At 44.1% G+C, this 22,022-nt stretch overlaps 1 protein-coding gene across 1 annotated transcript in view; it reads right to left on the minus strand.

Moving 5' to 3' along the window:
* KIF26B (kinesin family member 26B) overlaps positions 1-20,775 on the minus strand; it is a 289,302-nt gene extending 268,527 nt beyond the window's left edge. Inside the window, exons 1-2 of the mRNA XM_061471121.1 lie at positions 20,475-20,775; positions 19,827-20,228 (exon numbers count right to left, since the gene is read on the minus strand). Of these exons, the coding sequence (XP_061327105.1) occupies positions 19,827-20,228; positions 20,475-20,537 (465 nt within the window). The 5' untranslated portion in view covers positions 20,538-20,775. The remainder of the gene's footprint in view (positions 1-19,826; positions 20,229-20,474) is intronic.
* Between the last annotated feature and the right edge of the window lie 1,247 nt (positions 20,776-22,022).

A 22,022-nucleotide genomic window follows, 5' to 3' on the forward strand; every position in this document is an offset into this window, starting at 1 on the left:
TCACAGCATGCTCCTGGAGGTCTGATATAAAAACAGAATTTTAACAGAGCATGTAGGTTGCCACAGATGGTTCAAATTAAAGGCAGCCTAACAAACCATTCCATGGACAAAGAGGCAGCACATGCAGTGCTGCCCACAGTGAGAACAGTGCCTCCAAACATGCCTGCCTCAAGAGACATTGCAGTGCTGATGCCCAGCCTCAGAACCCACAGCCACCTGGCTTACATCCAGAAACAAGACCTACAGGACAGGACTCTCCAGGCACTGGCCAAGCAAAGCAAGTACATACCTGCAATCCAGCTGTCCAGGAACAGGGGGGTCAGCTTTATAGAAAGTTATTCCTCTGCATTAGGTGCATCCAGCATCAGAAGCACTTCAGACGACCTTTTGCTGCCTATGGGTCTATGCAACATTTTTATATGAAGCCTAGCGACGTATAGTAGACTCTGGTAGGCAACATTAAAAAACACAAGAAGATAAACAACCTTGAGGAACTTGGCCAAAATATCTACAGAAATGGAGGTTTTTAGAGCAGCAGCATATACTGAAACACTCAATTTCAACCTTACCTTAAAAAGACAGTATTAATGTAACAGCCAGCAGGAAAGCAAGCATTAAGTGGATAGCAAATGTTGTTATTTCTTGTTCTTAACTTGTTTTTTTCTGAAAGATGAAGCTTTCTCGGAAGTGATACTCATCCCTGGGATCATTCTGCAGAATTGCAGTAAGGCACTGGCCTGGTTTCCCATTCACTGTCAAAACTGCAGACAGCAGTGAGCTTTCTGCCTACTGCTTTCAGGGTCTGAACCTGAAGCACATGAAGATTACAGACAGGATCTAAATAAATGTTTTCAATACTAATAATGATGTTTATGTTTGGATCAAAAAGAAAGCAAACAGAAAAAAAGGCATTTTTCTTTGCTTGACAAACATCATGACAAGCACACTTAAAGCAACACATTCCTCAATGAGAGGATGAGAATTAAAATCTGAAATCTGGTATTTCCACAGTTTAAACCTTGTGAATAATGACAGTAACAAGGAATGTCTAGGTGTCCTCAACACCAAAAGGACATGGAACTGTTGGAGCAAGTCCAGAGGAGGGCCACAAGGATGCTCAGGGGGCTGGAGCACCTCCCGTATGAAGACGGGCTGAGAAAGTTCAGGCTGTTCAGCCTGGAGAAGAGGCCTCATAGCAGCCTTCCAGTACCTATAGGGGCCTACAAGGATGCTGGAAAGGGGCTCATTGCTCGGGAATGTAGTGGTAGGACAAGGGGTAGCAGGTTAAAACTTAAACAGAGGAAGTTTAGGTTAGATATAAGGAAGTTCTCTACTGTGAAGGTGGTGAGGCACTGGAATGGGCTGCCCAAGGAAGTTGTGAATGCTCCATCCCTGGCAGTGCTCAAGGCCAGGCTGGACAGAGCTTTGGCTGACATGGTTTGGTGTGAGGTGTCCCTGCCCATGGCAGGGGGGTTGGAACTAGATGATCTTAAGGTCCTTTCCAACCCTAACTATTCTGTGATTCTGTGATAGAAAACAGATAGGGAACAATTCAAGAATATTATGTAAGTCAGTACAGATTGTTACTTTTAAATTCTAGGCATTCTTTAGACAAACTTTTCAAAACGTAGGAAACATGCTTTCACATAAACATTCACTTCTCCGCTGGCAAGAAAAACACTAAACAATCTATTCCAATTAATGTTCTAACTAATGAAATGACAAAGCCCCCCTTTCTGTTCTTTCAGATACAGTTTCATAGCATTTATATGTTGTCAAGGCTTGTATCATCCATTTGATCTCAGGAAAGGCAGAGAGGCACACAGAATACAAAACAAACATTAACAAATACCAAATGAATACAGAATGCCTAGCAGCGTGCCACTCACAACAGCAGACAGCCAAGGACAATTAAATTATTCATAGATATGAACTGTCCAAGGTAGGAGGAAAAAAAGAAATAGAATTAAGAAACACTCTCAAAAACTCACCAAAAAACACCCAACCCCATTAGCAATTTTTTTTTTCCTTCTTCTTAAACTGACAGCCAGCTTCAGGTACCAATCGGAGAATCAGAAGTCAAGGTCTTTCTAAAAGACTTTTTGTCATAACTGGGAAACTAGTTAACATATATTCAAATGCCCTATTCCAATCCCTTCAAGGCTGGCAGCTTTGAAACGTAAACCACAACTCTGTTCTTCCTCTCTGTACAGAGTTGTAGGACCCAATGCTGAGCCAGCATACAAGCTGCCACAGAATGGATGGCCAACATTAGCAAGAAAGGAAAAAGCCCATTAGTCAAGAGCACAAGCATGTAGGAAATCTGGACTCCCTTTCATGCAACTAATTATTTCACCAAGTTGTTCTGTATTTCCTCTTCTCAGCTGTAAAAACAGGAGAAGCAGACTTTTACTGAGATGAGATCTACGCATGTCCTCCAATAATGGGCACACTGATGTTAATATTTGTAACTATGTGAAATCCTGAGACTTCCGTGAGCATCTTAGTGTCACAAACCACTTGACTCTACTTCTGAGAGCATCTGTCCTCTCCCACTGAGTGATTAAAAGAGGTCTTTTCCTATGGAAACTTCTGTCAGGAAAGTCCCATTCCACTTCACAAGCAAATAAGAAAGCTTTCTACAAAAATCCAACCAGACAGACAGAAACAGCCTGAGGGCAAAGGCTAAAACAGCAAGAAGCTGAGGGCTCCCATAGTCAAGCAACAATTTAAGAGAGCGGTAGCAGCAGGGTAGGGCAGACAGCTGCAGCCAGCCATCAACGCCACAGCAGGGTGGTGGGACAGGACATATATATATTGTCACCTCAGCTGCACCCAAACTTCTCAAACTTTATTTACATTTCCACGGAAAGCAAACTTTGGCTAAGGTGCCTGTTAAATGTAATCTGGTCGCTGTTATGTGTACATGATAAGCCTTTCTGTCCCAGCACACAGTGTTACCTTTCTGCTGCTCTGTCGGATGCTACCATTTTATATCCTTGCAGCTAAACCCACAGAAATTCACTTCTCAGAGCCCTGAGGTTTGACGTATTGGCTGGAATTAAGAAAAGTAGGGAACTCAGCTTGATTTTTGTGTAAATTAACTACGAAAAAATTGCTCTCTTTGGCCAGAAATTCTACCCTGTTGTCAAGAGACCCTTCCGTTAAAGTTTAAATTACCAGAGTTTCAGTTTCAATGACAAGTTATTCTAGAAAATCACCTCAAAGTCACAGAAATACATACTGAAGAAAGGCAAAGAGCAAGTCCAATTCTTTTCATGTATCAGTGATGTCCAGTGGTAACAAGAAAAAGATGAGAGGCTCTACTTCAGAGCAAAATAGATTTGCACATTGTCTCACTGCCTTTTGAAGACAGTAATCATGATCCTTCAAAAAGGGAAAGAAAGAATCCAAGACCTTTCCCTTTTCTTTCCCAGCCACTACAACCTCACTAAAACAACAAAAAACAAACCATGCTTATTTGCTTACCTTGATTATACATGTGCCTGGCCAAAGAACAGAATACAGAGAACACATTTCATTTTGAGTTTCCAGAAGTAAAAGACCTGTCCTTTACCCTGAAAGCCATTTTGTCCCATTTCACAAAGCTGTATGGCTAAATTAGCAAGAGGACACTAGGAGGTCTGCAGCCATTGCTGCAGAAAGCAGCGCAGAAAAAAGGAACATATACATACATGTACGTATGTATACATAAAGAGAGGAAACATATAAAAGCTGCACTGAAGCAATGAATCCTATCCTCTCATTTCATATGGAGGTGGGTAAATAATGGCACAACAGAGATTTCTTTCATGCAGAGGTCTAGGGTATCCTGGGAAGTCTCAGTCTGACAATTTGCAGCAGACGCTTGCTTAGAGGAGCCATTTATCAGTGTCACCCATGCGCATTACTACACACAGTTTCCTCAGCAGCATGATTCCACACCAGCTTCCCACATAGCACACTTCGGTCCTTGATATTTCAGGCACAGAAATATTCCTTATCTGGGCCTTAGCAGTGTGTGCTTATTGAAAGAATTTCTATTATCCAAAGTGCATGCTTTTGGAGTAAGAAAGTAACAATTTATTTCCTTTGCTGATAAAAAGAACAGCAAATTAAAAGAAGTCACAACAGCTTTCCTTCCCTTTCTTGCCCTCCTCTTTATACCCCTGTTTAGCTCATTGCTTATAAACAGCAAACACAAGTATTCACATCACTAGAGCTGACTCCTAGAGGATGCAGGCATCTTGGAAGTTTCATCTCTTGTTAGACTTAAGTGGAATACTGAACAGGCAAGACAGCGGCAGACCAAGCTAGAAAGAACTAAGTAACTAGGTCTGACAAAGGAGGCTGGCAGTTTAAAGTACTTCAGTCTGTAAAGCGCTGTATTTAGAACCATCAGTGCCAGTGCATTCAGCCTTCTTGCCTTTAGCTCACCTCTCACCTTGTATTTTCTACTCTACTTTTAAAATATTTGGAACAAGTACTACTACATAGTAGTGTGCCCTCAGTGTCCAGTATAATAATACCTCAGGATTACTAAACTCAATACTATAAGAATTCAAATGAATCTGGAAACCAACTTTTTTTTTTCCTTCTGACATGCACAGGGAAAGGAGATACCAGGCTGAATTCATAACTACTGCTAATGCACCTAAACATAGGTCATTTACTTGCTACACTGCACGAAACTCAGTGCAATGGGTTGAGTCCCTGTTTTATACCAAGTCTCAAACTGACAGAATAGAACATATAGGTCTTTGTGACTCGTAAACAAAACAGAAACAAATGAATGAGATGTAAGAAAGAAAATCTAGTTACATCCTTAGATCACAGGATGCACCAGTACCTTAGTCTTTGGAAAATCTAACTTCAGAATGAAAAACATTGAAGTGCATCAAAGCAAAGTAAACTTTGGTTTAATTGCCTTTTACTCTTCTGGCTCCTTGCTGGTTTCTGTTTTGAGAGAGAGAGACTGAGAGATGAAAAATTATAACGATACCTTCTTGAAAAGAGCAACAACATACCCAAAACGCAACCTTCGTCCAAATCATTTTTTTAAAGCTTTAAAGAAATGGGCAGCGAGGTCAGCCTTTAAAGAACTCAGGTTTAACACCCGTTTCTCCTTGCTTCCCCAGTGAGCCATCTTTCCCATGGAAGCATTGTTCCTTTGCTGCCTGGACCAATCAAAGCACCCTTCATTCAGCATCTCTGTAGCCTGTCTTCTTTCCCTCAAAACCCTATACTTCCTGCAGTGGGCCTTTCCTTTTCTCACAGCTTATGTCTTTTTGGACACCAAAACACATTTACCAATCTGCTGTAAGAGTCTTGCAGAGACTTGTTTTTGTGGTGGGGAGAGAGCGTACCCAAAAGCTCCCTTAAGCCAGTTTCTGCATTTACCTATGCCACCCACTACAACGTGTTTCTCCCACCTCTAAATCTAAACTGAAATCCACAGAATTTTTGTCAAAGCCGTTATTCAGAAATGGGTTTGACACACAGGAAGAAACGGAAGTCTTATTAGACATGCTAAAACAGCAGCTCCGGATTTAGGCTTACCACCCTTGCTGCAGAGCTGCTTACAAATCCATCACTAATGGCCTTCCAGCTACCCATCATTTCCCCACATTCACTCTGTCCAGACAGCTAGCTATTCCTTTCTAACAAATACCATTTTAATTGCATCTCCCACTTTGTTAGCCTTCTCGACCTCCAGTAAAAGCCATCTATGCTCTAACAATCTCTTAAATCTGACACTCACACTGACTAGCACACTTGTATGCCTTCCTGCTAGGTACACATGTATACAGGCTTATTGTCAGGAATTTCTATTAGAAATCTAACAGGTATGAGCTGAAATGACACCTTTAGGACTAGTGGGTAGAAAAAAGGAGTGGGGAGAGCTAAGAAAGGAAAAAGGAGAGATGAATAGGAAAGAACAGAAAAGAGTGCAAACCGCAAATGCCCCCTTGCTACCAAAGACTTCATTGTGCATTCCTGGTACCAGGGCTTCTCCAGTCCCAGCACCTCCCCCTGAGCAACAAATGCCAGCCACACAACCTCAGCCACTGTTAACTCTTCCTATGGGAACACTGCCAGCAATTTCAGCAATATTAACACTGGGAATAATAACATGATTTAGAGGACTTGTTAAATTTTAATGATACCATTAGAAAAGAGGAAAACACACAAGTCATAACTCCCAATTTGGTGCATTTGGCTGCTGAATAGGATATTAATGTTTTTCTTTGTCCAGCACTATTAAACAAGCAGTGAAACTAATAGACAAAATAAGAGTAATGACTTACATTCTTGCTGTTCGGTGCCTGCTTACAACCACACTGCCCTATTGCTCACTAAGCTTTCTGCTGGAGTCCATCAGGCGGATGGAGTAAACGAGCAATTCTTTCAGCATTTGGCACTTAGCAGGTCAGAGGTTCATTTAGCTAAGAGGTAGAGAAAAATAAAACTGTCCCATTGAAACAGTAGCATACAATCATTCAGGTTATTGGTTAGAAGGCAGAAGCTCACTCTCCTGAACAGCTTCAGCATAATCAAGTCCAAGTTTGCCATTGGTAAGACAGGATTTTGCCTAACTGACTCTTACAGGAGCCAGGACAAGACCATGCAAAGGCCAAGTCTGCACAGGACTCCAGAGCAACAATGTTCTTCAGCACTGTAGGCATTTCTTTCATATCTTCAAGCATGCCCATGATAAAAGAAATGTGTAATTCCCAACAGAAACACAGCAGTCCACAGAAATTGAGGAGTTGTGGTCCTGAATCCTCATTTATCTTCAGTTAATTATGAGGGTGAGAAAGAAAGTGGGAACAAAACACACACAACTCGGGGAAAATTAATTCTACTGCTGAGGTAGACTGCTCAGACAGTTCCAAAGTTGAAACCCCCAAACTACTGAATTTTCACCTTTCCTTCAGAAAAAGAAAACATTTACTGTGGTGGAAGTCAAAGTCTCCTTTCATTTGCTTTTCCCCAAACATTCTTGTGAGTAGAATTTTGTTCCTGTGCAAGCCCATTGCATAGAGAAGCTGTTGTAAATACTCAGGTGCAAATAAACGATCATGTCAAAGTATTTGTGATTTAGGTGCATGGTGAAATACATGTTAGAGTAGAGGTTTGTTACTAGCAGATCACAGAAAATCTGCAGATTGAAACACATTTGTAAGAAACATACACATATAAAGCAAGTTCCACTTGAAAATCTTTTGGAAGCTACACCACTTAGACTGTATTCCAAATTTAAGATTCCTACAGACATTAGAACTGGATGGATGCTTTACATCAGTCATATGGCACTGGATACAGATACCTTATCTTCAGCACACACAGTTCCTCTGACACATATCACCAGCAAGAAATTTTAGATGTTTCCCAGAGCCATACTACAAGCCAATGTGAGTGTTTTTTTTACTAGAATAAAATAACTTTTGACAGGCTTTTGACACTCTTCTTACTGAATTCCCAAAACCATTGAACAACAACATTGTCCTGCCACTAACAAAGCAGACACCTTAGGGCCTGTAACTTTAGTTCTCCTACTTGCAAGGCAAAGTGACCTGCGTGGTTGATGAGGAAAAGGCTGTAGATGTTGTCTATTTGGACCTTAGTGAATCATTCAACACTGTCTCCCATAGCATTCTCCTGAAAAAAACCTGGTTGCTCATGGCCTGGATAGGCGTATCCTTTACTGGGTTAAAAACTGACTGGACGGCAGAGCCCAAAGAGTGATGGTAAATGGTCACTAATGGTGTCCCCAAGAACTCAGTGTTAGAGACAGTGTTGTTTAACATCTTCATTGACAATGGGGATGAAAGGATTGAGTGCACCCTCAGTAAATTTGCAGATGATACCAAGTTGGCTGGGAGTGTTGATCAGCTGAATGATAGGAAGGCTCTGCAGAGGGATCAGGCTAGATTGATGGGCTGTGGCCAATGGTATGATATTCAACAAGGCAATGTCCTGGGTCCTGCACTTGGGCCACAACAACCCCATGAAACCCATAGGGAACAGTGACTGGAAAGCTGCTTGACAGAAAAGGAGCCAGGGATGCTGACTGACAGCCAGCTGTACATGACCCTGCAGTGTGCCCAAGAAGGCCAACAGCATCCTGGCCTGTGTGAGAAATAGCGTGGCCAGCAGGACTAGGGAAGTTTTCACCCCCTTATACTCAGCACTGGTGAGGCTGCACCTGTGTTCAGTTCTGGGCCCTCTCTATAAGGGAGTGTCATGGTTTAAGCCCAGCCGGTAATTCAGAACCATGCAGACACTCTCTCACACACACCCCCGACTACCTTCCTCCCCCCCCGCACTCCCGGAGGGATGGGTAGGAGAATCAAAAGAATGTAACTCCCATGGGTTGAGATAAGAACAGCCCAGTAACTAAGGTATAACACAAACCACTGCTGCTACCACCAATGATAATAATGAGAAGGAAAACAACAAGGGAAGAGAATACAACCGCTCACCACCCACCGACCGATACCCAGCCTGACCCGAGCAGTGATCTAGCCCTTCTGGGTAACTGCCCCCAGTTTATATACTGGACATGGCGTGCTGTGGTATGGAATACCTCTTTGGTTACTTTGGGTCAGGTGTCCTGTCTCTGCTTCCTCCCGGCTTCCCCTCCTCCCTGGCAGAGCATGAGACTAAGAAAGTCCTTGGTCAGAGTAAACATTACTGAGCAGCAACTGAAAACATCGGTGTTATTAGTGCTGTTCCCAGGCTGAAAGTCAAAACCACAGCACTGCACCAGCTACTAAGAAGGAGAAAAATGACTGCTACTGCTGAATGCAGGACAGTATCCACCCCTTATTTCATACCATTCACGTCATGCTCAGATCCCATATTTTCAATATACCATCACTCTTATCTCATATATGTACATCCACAGAGAGTGAGAGAGATCATTCCTTAGTGCATGGCCCAATCCCTATAAAGCTGCTGAGTCCATCCGGTCCATGATGTCAGGCTCCATCTTTTGTAACAGTCTTTCAGAGCAGGAGAGAGAGTGTGATGTAGTCAATGTGCCAGGCCTCCCCATATTTGTACTTTAGCCATTGTCCTCCATACCAAAGAGGCTTTAACCACTCGGCTTGCTTAATTGCAGCACGCTTCACACTCCTGAATAACCTGGGCAATAGTATCTACTGCTAAGTCCACCCCTCGATCATGAGTCCATCCATACGTTGCATCTCTGCTCTGATGGCCTGAGGTGCCATGGGCCCACCAGGCTCAAAATAATTCACTGTCCCCTTCAGCAGTTTCTGCAACTTGTCGCTGGGGACTCCATACAGCTGCCTTCCATCTCTGATGCTTCCAAATCACTGGAGGGGCCCAGTGGACTAGATACTTGCCCATACTGTCCCACACACCCTGCCACTCATGGCTGTCCAGCCTCGGGGAAAATTTCTTGGTCCTCCTATATGTTCATCTAACCCTAGACAACACCCAAATCCAACTCTGCTTAACTTCTGAGATCAGACGAAATAGTCGTGGATAAAACACGCTCTGTATGTGTGCCAACATGTTGATCCCCATCACAATCAGCAGGCAGGTCTCAAGGGTACCCAAAGGCCATTCAAAACCTTCAGAACTCTCAAATGATGCTGCTGTACTTCTCACTGGGGCTGGTGTAGCTGCTGTGCTACTCCAAAGCTGGAGTAGCCACACTGTCTGCTGTGGTTGGAGTTTGAGTAGCTGCTGTACTTGTTGCAGGGGTGTGTGGGAATACCTCCCTTCTAGGCTGACCACCCGAGGAGGGGGATAAAAGATGTGTAATTGCTATACACTTCTATTTTATACCTCCCAAAGTATAGAGGTGGTGACCACACTGGGAACACAAGCCAGATCAGTTTCATGATCAATGAGTCTATTTTATTAAAAGTCATTACCATAAAGTACAGTGAAACAAGAAGCTTAGCCCAAGGCGCCCAGCCAATAAACACTGAAACAGCAAATACCAGCTGTAAGTAAGGTACGACATGCTGAAACTGTGAGATCAAGAGCAACAACTTTGAGAGCCAATAAATCAGCATTGTGACGAGTGACTACTAATCCGAAACAATAAATGCTTACCACAAATACAATTAGACACACTCCAGTCAGATCTGTCATTATCTCAACCCTTTGAGCCCCACACTGAGCACCAAAAGGAACTGTCGTGGTTTAAGCCCAGCCGGTAATTCAGAATCATGCAGACTCTCTCTCTCTCACTAACTCCCCCTCGTCCCCCCCTCCACTCCCAGAGGGATGGAGAGGAGAATCAAAAGAATGTAACTCCCACGGGTTGAGATAAGAGCAGCACAGTAACTAAGGTATAACACAAATCACTACTGCTACCACCAATAATAATAATAATAAGGGAAATAGCAAGGGAAGAGAATATAACCACTAACCCACCGAAAGTCAAAAACACAGCACTGCACCAGCTACTAAGAAGGAGAAAAATAACTACTACTGCTGGACCCAGGACAGAGAGATTATGAGTTGCTTGAGCGGGTCCAGAGAAGGGCAATGAAGTTGGCGAAGAGTCTGGAGCACAAGTCTTTGACAAATGGCTGAAGTAGGGCTTGCTCAGTCCTAACAGAAGGCTCAGGGGGAACCTTATCGCTCTCTACACCTACCTGAAATGAGGATGAAGTGAGGAGGTGACTGGTCTCTCTTCCCAAGTAAGAAGCGACAAGAAGAAACAGCCTCAAGCTGCACCAGGTTTAGATTCATAGAATCATAGAATAGTTAGGGTTGGAAAGGACCTTAAGATCATCTAGTTCCAACCCCCCCTGCCATGGGCAGGGACACCTCACACTAAACCATCTCACCCAAGGACTCGTCAAACCTGGCCTTGAACGCCGCCAGGGATGGAGCATTCACAACCTCCCTGGGCAACCTATTCCAGTGCCTCACCACCCTAACAGGAAAGAATTTCCTCCTTATATCCAATCTAAACTTCCCCTGTTTAAATTTTAACCTGTTACCCCTTGTCCTATCACTACATTCCCTAATGAAGAGTCGCTCTCCAGCATCCCTATAGGCCCCCTTCAGATACTGGAAGGCTGCTATGAGGTCTCCACACAGCCTTCTCTTCTCCAGGCTGCACAGCCCCAGCTTTCTCAACCTATCTTCATATGGGAGGTGCTCCAGTCCCCTGATCATCCTCGTGGCCCTCCTCTGGATTTGTTCCAACAGTTCCATGTCCTTTTTATGTTGAGGACACCAGAACTGTACCCAATACTCCAAGTGAGGTCTCATGAGAGCAGAGTAGAGGGGCAGGATCACCTCCTTCTACCTGCAACGATACCATTATCCAATAGATTGGATATTCGTAAAATTTTCTTCACCAAAAAGGTAGTCAAGCATTGGAACAGGCTTCCCAGGGCGGTGGTGGAATCACCATCCCTGGAAACGTTAAAAAAAACATACAGACAATGCCCTTAGGAACATGTCTTAGTGGTGTTTTTAGCAGTCTTGGGGTAATGGTTGGACTTGATGATCTTAAAGTTCGTTTCCAACTTAGTTGATTCTATGATTCAGACCCACTTTGTTTAATAGGAAGGCACAATAATTTTAAATATGCGATATAAAAAAAAAAAAATCTTTTACCAACCCAGGATTTACTTATATGAATCCAGAAGGGTCCAGTTTTCCTTCTGAGGAGAGGGAAGTCTTTTCCTCATCATGAATTGAAAATCAAGTCCAGATTAATATGCCATCAGTTTCCCTCATTTCTCTGGAACAGAACTTCCTTGGCAATCCTTTTTTATTATTATTATTTTTAACACAAAGACTACTACTGAATACAGGTTTAGAGGAAAACCAGTCGAGGGCTTCATCAGACTGATTATTTTTCCTCAGGGAAAACACAGAATATTTTGTAAGGCATCAGAAATGTAAGATCAACCATAGACCATATGGTTTAATAATACAGATTGAGCAGACTAGCAGGTCTTAGTGACAATTAAAAGTAAACACAGTGGAAGATGAAGGTAAAATTTAAGTAAACCAGTGCAAGAACGGAAAGAAGCTTTTAACAGCCTTAAAACAATGTATTATTTCAAATAAAGTAAATTGAATTCTGATAACCTAAATATAAATTCAAGCCAAAATTAAACATATGGAATTAAACATATGGAATGGGTTGCCCAGGGAAATTGTGAATGCTCCATCCCTGGCAGCGCTCAAGGCCAGGTTGGACAGAGCCTTGGGTGACATGGTTTAGTGTGAGGCGTCCCTGCCCATGGCAGGGGGGTTGGAACTGGATGATCTAAAGGTCCTTTCCAACCCTAACTATTCTGTGATTCTATGAGTCTGTATCAGTTTCTTAAAACTGATTATTTTATGCAGCTGGCATCATATTTTCCTTTACTTTCTCTTTCATAAAGTAATTAAAGAGTAATCCCTACATTCCGTACTAGTTACAGCCAAGGTTAAGGTGGGATACATTGTGCGGCTCTCATCAGTACCTTTCTCAGAGATGGCTTCTCACATCTGCTGTTGTAATAGCACATCTATTTTGATCACTCCCTGATCAAAAGGATCCGAGTTTAGAAAGCAGTGTTATTGACAGCGTTTGAACTATCTATCATTTTGATAAAAAATAAGGCAGGGAGCAATCACCATGTATTCACACCAGAGAACTGCAGGGAAGCTATCTTAGGACATCAGATGTACAGCAGAAAGAAAGGCAGTTGTGAAGCCCCTAAGGGGCCAGTATATCTTAGCCCTGCTCAGCCTGAGCAGCATGTCTGACTGCTGCCTTAAATGCATGCATGTATTCCCTTGTTAGAGGGTTATGATAGGTAGGGCTGCAGCCTAAATGAAATCCTGCTGATTTTACTGAAGTCAGAATCCCCTCTCTAGGGCCAGTTTCATGTAGGTCAATAAATTAACAAGGTTCAGATCCAGGCCTCTCTGCCTCCCCCATTCTTTGCTGTTTTTATAAGTAACCAGCAAGGTTACTTTCCTTTCAGAAGGAAAGAAGGAAAAGTTTCATTATTTCTTGCAGGATCTTTTGAACAGCCTCTATCCCAAGCTCAGAATAGTCCAGTCAGTGTTTCCCTGCCCCATGAAGTGTCTTGTGTTGGTCTGCATTTTTTCTTGAAGAAACCTCAAAAACACTCACATCAAAACATTACTAAGCTATGCTATAATATTGACTGAAGAAGGGAGTGGAGGGAAAAGATGCATAAGCAAATGCATATTCTGATTGGAGATGCTACAAAATATTACAACGGTACCAAGAAGCTGACTGTATATTTCAGGTTTCAAAGACAGAGACCTAAACACAGCAGCTTCATTATGCTCATAGTTATTTTTTAAACCCTGTGGTAATGTAGGGCGGTTGCATAGAAGGTAATTGAAAACAAACTGGGCAACACAAGTCCCTCAAGATTTGAGTTCCGTAAACCTACAAATAAGGATGCAGCCACAGCATGATCATCTAAAGCAGCCTTGCTCCGATGACCACTCTGTGTTAACAGAAACTGCTCAATGAAACATTGCCATGTCTTTCAAACACAGAAGCTGAAGCTTCCAAAGAAAAGCAGCATTTCAACCTGTGACTGCAGCAGACTACCTCCAGTTATTACTTTACCACTGCTTTCTAGAAGAACAATACCTTAATTGTTGCAACTTCCATCAGTGTCACAGTGCAACCTAAATTTGGTCCAATAATGGGAAAGGCTATGGAAGACACTTCTAGATCTTTCCAATCTTGGGTTACTACTTTGTTTTTTCAGGGTGTTGTTACATACCATAGCTTGGTCAATTCAAAGTAAATGTGCAATCTGCTTTTCTGCAGTCAGGGACAGTTCTTGAATTTTGCAGCTTCAGCAACAGATAATGTGGACTAGGAATTATTTATGCAGAGGCAGGGGGGAAGGCATACGCTTGTATTCCTCACATTTTATTAACATACGTGCCTCTGAAGTTACAGCACGATACTTTACTAAGATCCAGGCTAGCAATTTAACTTAAAACATCTCTCGTGCTTTTGACACGCATGCCACATGTCGCAAAACGCTGCAGTTCCTACTACATCATTATGTAGAGCATGACAGTCAAGTTTATTGAGGTCGCAGGCTGCAAGTTCAACGCTTGGAAGCACCCCAATTATATGATGTCAAAGGCTGTGTGCTGCTGATGTGGCAAAACTGCAGTGTCTTTCAACCGTACATACACAGCACTACAACACTCTAATAATCTGCTGACTCAGGCATGAATCCCATTGCATGCTGATGGCCCATACTGGTAACATGACTTTTTAATACAGTCTGGGGAATTCAGCATGGATTCAGCCAGGTTGGATGGGGCTTTGAGTAACCTGGTCTGGTGGAAGGTGTCCCTGCCCATGGCAGGGGGGTTAGAACTGGATGAGCTTTAAGGTCCCTTCCAATCCAAACCATTATATGGTTCTATGACTACCTTTCTTCCTCCTCCCCTTCCAAAATTACACAACAAAATCCTACCATTGTTATATGAGGGTGCTACAAATGTTGCAATGTTTACTTCTAGGAAGATAATAATTCTATCTGAAGATACAAGGTGATTTTGGAGACCAGTGCAGTATTCATGGCATGTACAAAGCACCTTGAAGGCACTTTGTCACGTAAGTAGCCCCGCACAAAGAGCACAGCTACAGGCTAAACATTGACTATGTAAAGTTTCTGTAGAAAGAACAAAATTTGGTATAAATTGTGCTCCGCCCTAGAGATTTACTTCAGATAAAATGTCAGTACTTCCTTACCTCCCCCTCCTTGCTCCCCCCATGCCCCCAAACAGCTCTCTCTATGGGCTGAAACTATTTATTTTTTTTTTTCTGATAGGAAAAACACCATAGTCTCTAAATTTAATCTCGGGCCTATTCCTGGTTTCCAGGGTACTCAGTAACAGTAAGCCTTTTTGATCCCATGGAGAAAGCTGCAGAGCTAACAGTTTTGACAGCTTCTTAAAAGCAGTCTTTAATACACAGTCTCTTCACCCTTACCTCAAAGACATTTGCAAGCTTGAAAGAAATATTTATATCATTTCCCATGTTGACACTGTGGATTGTAACAGCAAGACAGCAAGACTTCCAGCTGCTCCTAGAAAAGGCTTTACATTAATTCAGAGGTGAAGGCATATCCGTTCCTCTCCTCTAGACCTCTGTAAGCAGCTCTAATTCCTGGCCAAGTGAAGCAGCTTGTGGTTTCCTGGAAACATGCAATTGTAAGAAGATTCACAGACAGAGTTAGGCTAAAAGTTTGCTATTGTGACCTGTGATGAAACACAAAAGAATGGTTGTTGTTGTCTAAACTTTAATGGAGTTAATCCTTCCAAATGCTGACAAGTTACTGCCTCAGGCCATTTAAAATCACATTTCTAATGCAATAATCCTATCTGCATTACAATGAGTTGGGATGAAATGATTAGGTGCCTGAGCTTTCGCACAGTGAATTAAGTCACCATACAGACTGGCTGTGCTTGTTCACAAATTAAAGGCCTGGATGGAAATGAAATTCCGTTATTCTGCCACTTGCTAAGCTTTGAGGAAGGATTCATTACTGTCCTGTCTCTACTGGGAATGTCTAAAGTAGCTACAAGCCAACAGGAACCTGTTTTTCACTAGACCAGCTTCAGGGTTTTCATCATTATTAATAATTATTAGTCAAGTCTTTGACTACTGAACACCTCTGAAATAGAAAAGCTAATTCAACAATATGCAAGCAAAAAGGAGATGGAGCATTTATGAAAAAGGAAAACAAAACTGTACCCTTTTCTTCCTCTTCACAGATACACTGTTCTAAACCAGAATTTACCCAATTCTTATATTAAGCAGCACAGACTTTTTACCTAGTGGATAGTCCAGAATATAAACCACTTAGCAACATCAGTGCTATCCATCTCTAGGATTTATAATTGTACCCTTACTTACTGACACAACAACATGCCCAAGCATGTCTATACATTTAAATTTCCTCATGGTTTAAAGGCTATATGCAGGATTTTTGGAATCCATACTAACAAGTCTGTAATTGCCAGCTTGAGATGATTCTTATTAGCATTCAATTGATTCTTTACACACAATATAATTTGATACACATAAATATAGCAACTCTTCAATTAACCTTAATGATCTTTGTCAGACGCCTGCAAGGTTAGTGTTCTATTGAAGCCAGAGGATAGCAAAGGTTTGAACTCAAGGCAACCAGATTTCACACAAATTCTGATAAACAAGGAGTGTGATGCCATTACCTTCTATGCTAGAACTGAAAATATAGCCTAAGAAAAAGCTATTTTTTTTAAATCAATATTAGTAATTTGAGACAATCCTTATCACCATGCACATAACAGTTGTTAGACACTGTAACAAAAACCCCATAAACAAGGGTCAGCAAATGCTCTAAAATAATCTGTTACAAACTGCAACGTGCAACTACAACAATCACCTGTGTTAGTCATCTCTGGTAAATGTGCTTCACATGGGGGTTACAGGAAGATTTAGTTCTCACAAGACATAACCTCTTGGATGCACACAAGTGCTGTACATCATTAAGTCACCTCTATCACAAGAGCAGAAAAAGAAACAAGCTTTTAGCATTTTTTTCTTTTTGTAATTGGCAGGGGACCTGGCATTTGAAATGGATAAAATAAAGCAACACAACTATCTTTTCCGAGGCACAAAGGTGAGGCATATATAAAAAAAAGTCCCAAGTTTCCATCCTGTTGACATGCAGGAGAGAATGCTTGTATTTAAAACTGAAAGCTCAACACTAACAATGGGCCAGTCAGAAGCAGTTCGCTCTAGGTTAAGTGCGGCTTTTTCTGTACCAAATGAAAAGCTTCAGTACATAGCATCACACATAAAGCCTGGTCTGTTTATGCAGCAATTAAGTATACTACTACACTGCTGGTATACACAAACCTTTACATGATTGCACACTGGAGGAAATGTCAAGGTAGGCTCACATTTGGGTAGGTTACCACAGACTCCAATATCTGCTACTAGATACATGTCAAAACACAGATACCCCCATATTCTGCTTGTTCTGCAACACACAATACCCCAGGTTATATGCATTTCTAAAACCAGCGCAAATGTGAAACAGGTGCCACAGACTATATCTATAATGCTAATGCAATTTCTAGGCTTCAACAGCATCAACAAAAATCATATAATTATCTGTATCTGGCTGACTAGAAGATGACAAATGTGCTTTAAATGCTCCATTTAATTGTTCTAATAAAGGCATATATCACCGATTAGCTGTGTCCTACTGGGCACCACAGCTTTGAGCTGTAAGATGTTTGGCAATTTCTGAGGAAATACCTAGAACTACAAAGGTGATCCGCTCCTTCTTCCACTGAGCTCAGTCACAGGACCCTTAAAACTCCAGTTACATTAACACAGCATGGTAGACTCCAGCCTCAACCCAAACCAAGGTAAGTTTTCCCAACACATGACAGTGTTACACATTCTTGCAAGAAATCCTGTACATCTCTCCTCAGAGGGTGACCCCATTGCATTATTGTGTCACACCTGCAAAAGGCAGCTCACAGGGCCTGGATGATCTGGCAAAGCTCACACTAACATCCTGCTTCCCCTCAGCAGACACTGATAACGCTACCCCATGGGTGCCTGCAAAACCAAACTTGTAAAACTGGCACAACATACCTGGTCCAAAGGATTCAATGGCACTAGCCATATTTGTATCCTATATCACCTAGACAGAACCCTCTCTGTTCCAGACAGTATATGCTGAAGCCAGAAATCACAAGCGCAGGAAGTTCTTAACAATTGTAAATAAGCCAGAAAGGATGAGAGAAAGGGATGCTCCTGCAAATAATCACAGCCAGGTAGCACCTATCCACAGAAGCAAACTGTATGCAGGAAGCTGGGGTACCTCAGCAGGATTGAGCCTGCAAGTACTATTAAGAGCAGCAAATAGGGCAGAAAGTCACTGTTGCCCTCCTTCCTTCCGCCTAAATACAAAACCATTGCTATCCAATGCGTGCAAGTGGCTGTCCTATAGAACTGGAAGGTTTGGAAAGGAGGTGCAAGAAGAAAAAAGGAACATAGGTAAGAGGGCTAAAAGCAGAGAAGTAAGGCTTACTACTGACACGGATAAGGATTGACCTGTACAACACCACTGCCTAAATTATGCGAACAGAACAAATTCCAATAGTAGCACAAGGGTAGCACCTTAGGAAGGGCAACTACCACTATTACAGTAACACAGGCCTGCACAAATCTTTACATGACTGCAAAATCTGTCAATTTGTATTTAAAACAAAGCCTTGATGGTTATGTTTCATCCTCCCTCCACACCCAGTCTCGGTTATTCCAATGGCTCCCATATCTGTACCAGTAATTTCCCACCTATACCTGCAGCTGGTAATCACTGCCAAATCACACAGCCTGAGAATTGTGAGGAATTTGGTACAGGGCCATTTTCCATGGAACCAACCGTGTATTAGTATGGTTAAACTGACTATTAATAGTGGTGCTTCCACCTTTCCCTTTCCATGAAAAGTCAGTTAAACCTGCTCTTGAGACAAGGTAATGACCAGCCTGTGAGTCTTTTGTTTAAGAGAGCACCAACTCCCTCTCAAACAGCACAAATAAACAGTGGAGAATACAACACAACGGCAATACCAGGGACCCTTTTTCAGCCAGCTCTTTTCCAAGATACCTCTTTATCGTAACCACTAATGAAAACTCTTTGAAGTGGAAGAGTAAATATTATCATTTGATAGTACCTGGACCCAACAGGGCAAACAAAATTGCATTGTATTACGTTCTGGAAGCTGTAGGTCCATTCACAATACAGTGCTCACAGGGTTGCTATGGAGGAGCCCAATGCTTACTATTTTCATAGCACAGGGTCAGCCAAGGGCTGCTGGTCACTCTTTTAGGGCTGTTACCCTTAATCTTTATATGCACAATAAACAGTGAAAACAAAAACCTAAGGAATCTCAAAGTATGCCTTTGGAGGTACCAGATTCCTCAACAGAGGTAGGAAGCAGACTTATAACTCTATCCATGATCAGTCAGCTTTAAAACTTAAGACCAGACTTCAGAAATGCTTACATGCTCTCTGGGCATGGGATTATTCAATCTAATACTTGAGGTCCATCAGCTTCAAGTATCAAGTCTCTTATTTAATAAATAAATAATAAAATTTAGCTCTTCTCTAAGAGAAAAACATCACCAAGTTGTCCCTGTGTTAATGACACCCTGGAGAGCTGGGTTCAATGCCATGGTATACCAAAACCTTCCTGGGTGACCACTGGGCTCACACAGCATCTCAATGCCTTGTCTGAACCCGGGGCTACAGGAGGGTGTCTCCTGCACCTGGCCCCACCCGATGGAAGTACAAGTCGCAGGCATCTGACTGTAGATACCTTACCACTAAGTTGGATGGCAAATCTCAGGACATTTTGTAAATCCATCCTGTAGGGATCAAAGACAACAAGAAGGGGAGAGGCTAATGATTCCCATGTGTCATTCCCACCCTTGCTTGCCCCTTACTGGGAACAAGAAATACGCAGGAAATAACAACATAAAACCACCGTCAATGCAATGAAAGAGGGAGACGGGACAGAGCGAACCCCCCAAAGGCTGGGGGCCCTCTGCTCCATATGAAGCAGAAGGAAGGAGCAGGAAAAGGGACCAAGAAGGCGAGAACCCAAGTAAACCTGACAACCCTCAGCGGTGGCCCCGGCAGAGGGGAGCCTAGCTGGCCGGCAGCCTCACCGGCTGTGGGGATCCGCTCCCGGGTGGCACCGGGATCCATCCCCCGCGATCCGCTCCTCCCCGGCCCCTCGCTCACCTTGCTGCTGACGGGCCCGGGGATGAGGAGCTTCAGTGCCTGCCTCTTCAGCTCCGCCAGGCGGGCGTTGCAGTGCTCGCACCAGACGCCGCGGTCCGAGCCCGGTGAGGAGCCGCCGCCGCTGCCGGAGCCCGGCGAGCCGGTGCCGAAGCCCGGCGAGCCGCCCAGAGAGCCAGGGGAGCTGGTGCCGATGCCGGGAGAGGCGGGTCCCGGCGAGCCGGTGAAGGAGCCCGGCGAGGAGGTGCCGGAGCCGGGGGACGGCGTGCCGGAGGAGCCCAGGGCAGAGCCGGCTCCCTCCGGCGCCGGGCGACTCCCAGACCGGGACTCTTCGTACGCCTTCCGGTACCAGCTCTCGGGGGAGAAGGGGACGGCGGACTTGGTGGGGGAGCAGGGGTCGGTCACCTGGAGCGGGAGAAGGAGCAGCGGGTCAGGCAGGGAGGCCCGGCGGCGACGACAAGTTTCGCCCGGACGCTCCGCGCCCGCCGCGGCCCCGCGCCTCGCCCTTTCCCTGCCGCCCCGCACCGCGGAAGTTGAGCGGGGCCGGGGGGAGCCTATAGCCAGCGTCACCGGTAACCGCCGGGCTAGGGGCGCGGGAACCCTGACACGACGGCGGCCACCGCTAGAGCCGCCCCTCCGCCCATAACTTACCCCGTATTTTCTGCTCCGTGCCGTGACCGCGATCCTCTCTTTATTTCCAGCCACTGAATTCATGGTGGCTTCGCAGCGCGGCGGGAGAATTTCCCACAGGTTTGCCAGTCCGCATCCGAAGGGAATAGCCGGTCCCGGGCAGTCCCCTGCGGAGCGGGCAGGCAGCTCCCTCCGCCGGGATCGCTCGGCCCCAAAACACCGTCAGTTCTCTGGAAAATGCTCGGGGCTGAGATTTTCTCCCCGTCGGTTTTTCCTCATTGTCTTTCCTCTCATTCCCTTACAACGCTTGTTTTCGCAGAAGCAGCAGCATCCCGAGCAGTAGCGTTCCCCCCACTGGCAGCACAGGTCTCCTCTGTAAGCCAGGCGGAGCATCCAAGGTAGCTCTGGGAAGGTGAAAGCGGGAGCCGCTCTCTCCCTAGCAGAGGCGCTTGTCTGCCTCCGCTACAGCAGCAACTTGTTTCCTTCACCAAGGTTTGTAACTGAGTTAAAAGAAATCCTCCAAAAATATCGGGATCCAGGCTCTGGGAGGAGCCTCCGCGTCCCTTGCAGCCAATATCCTCCTGCCCATTTGTGCCTGACAGTTTTGTAAAGGAGGGAAGGAGGGGAGGGAAAAGGGAAGGGAAGACCCGGGCGGAGGAGCCCCGTGCGCTGCTCGGTCAGCGGCGGAGCTGCAAGGCCGGCGGTGAGCAGAGTGCCAGAGCCCCTCCGCAGGTCTGCGCGGTGCCGCGCCTGCCGGGAGGGTCCATCTTATTTTGCAGTATTTCTTGATTGACGTCTGTGATTTCCCCCCTTTTCTTGCAAAGGGTGGGGGAACCTTGTTGCTTCCACCGCAGTTATTGGTTAGTTGCCTCTATTCAGGGCTTTAATGAACATGATTTCACTCACAAGCGTTCCTAGACCTCCCTAAATAACTAGGAAAGAAAAGCAAGCTGTATTTATGATAGTCACTGGCATATCTTTTCCATGTTGCAATTTTACATGTATTAATTTAACTTGCAGTCAAGGGCATAATAAATTGATCTCTTAACAATGAAATTCTACAGACTTGCGTCCCTATTAATCTTTCCCTAATTATGATTTCTTTTTGCGGGTCATGTGTATCTGGTTACATATCCTTTTTTATTTCAAATCTCTAATAAATCTTCCTCCTCAAAACAAGTTGCCCATTTTCTCAGAAACGGATGCAATAAAGAGCTAAATGCCAGATCCCCTGATAGGGTCATAACATGGATAGGTTGATGCAATTGCAAGGGCAGAACACACAGGGGACTTGCTTCCACCTTTCCAACCTCCTATTGTTACTTCCATATAAATGCATCCTTCCAGCATTCCTAATGTACCTGGGCTGTAACAGCCGCGAGGAAACAAAACCAGCCCACTGCATCACTGAGCAAGGAATCCCCTAGTGTTTCTCTGTTTTCACAGATACCCTGCCGGTGGTAAAGATGTGTAAGATACTCTGCTGTGTTTTAACTTCACCAGGTTGTCACCCTTAGAGTGGAACAGACACTCCTTACCTGGCTAAGAAAGCCTCCACCTAAAGCCAAC

The sequence above is a fragment of the Pezoporus flaviventris genome, unplaced genomic scaffold, assembly GCF_033815535.1.
Source record: "Pezoporus flaviventris isolate CSIRO_AGI_PZ_B2104156 unplaced genomic scaffold, CSIRO_AGI_Pfla_v1 ptg000066l, whole genome shotgun sequence".
NCBI lineage: Eukaryota > Metazoa > Chordata > Aves > Psittaciformes > Psittacidae > Pezoporus > Pezoporus flaviventris.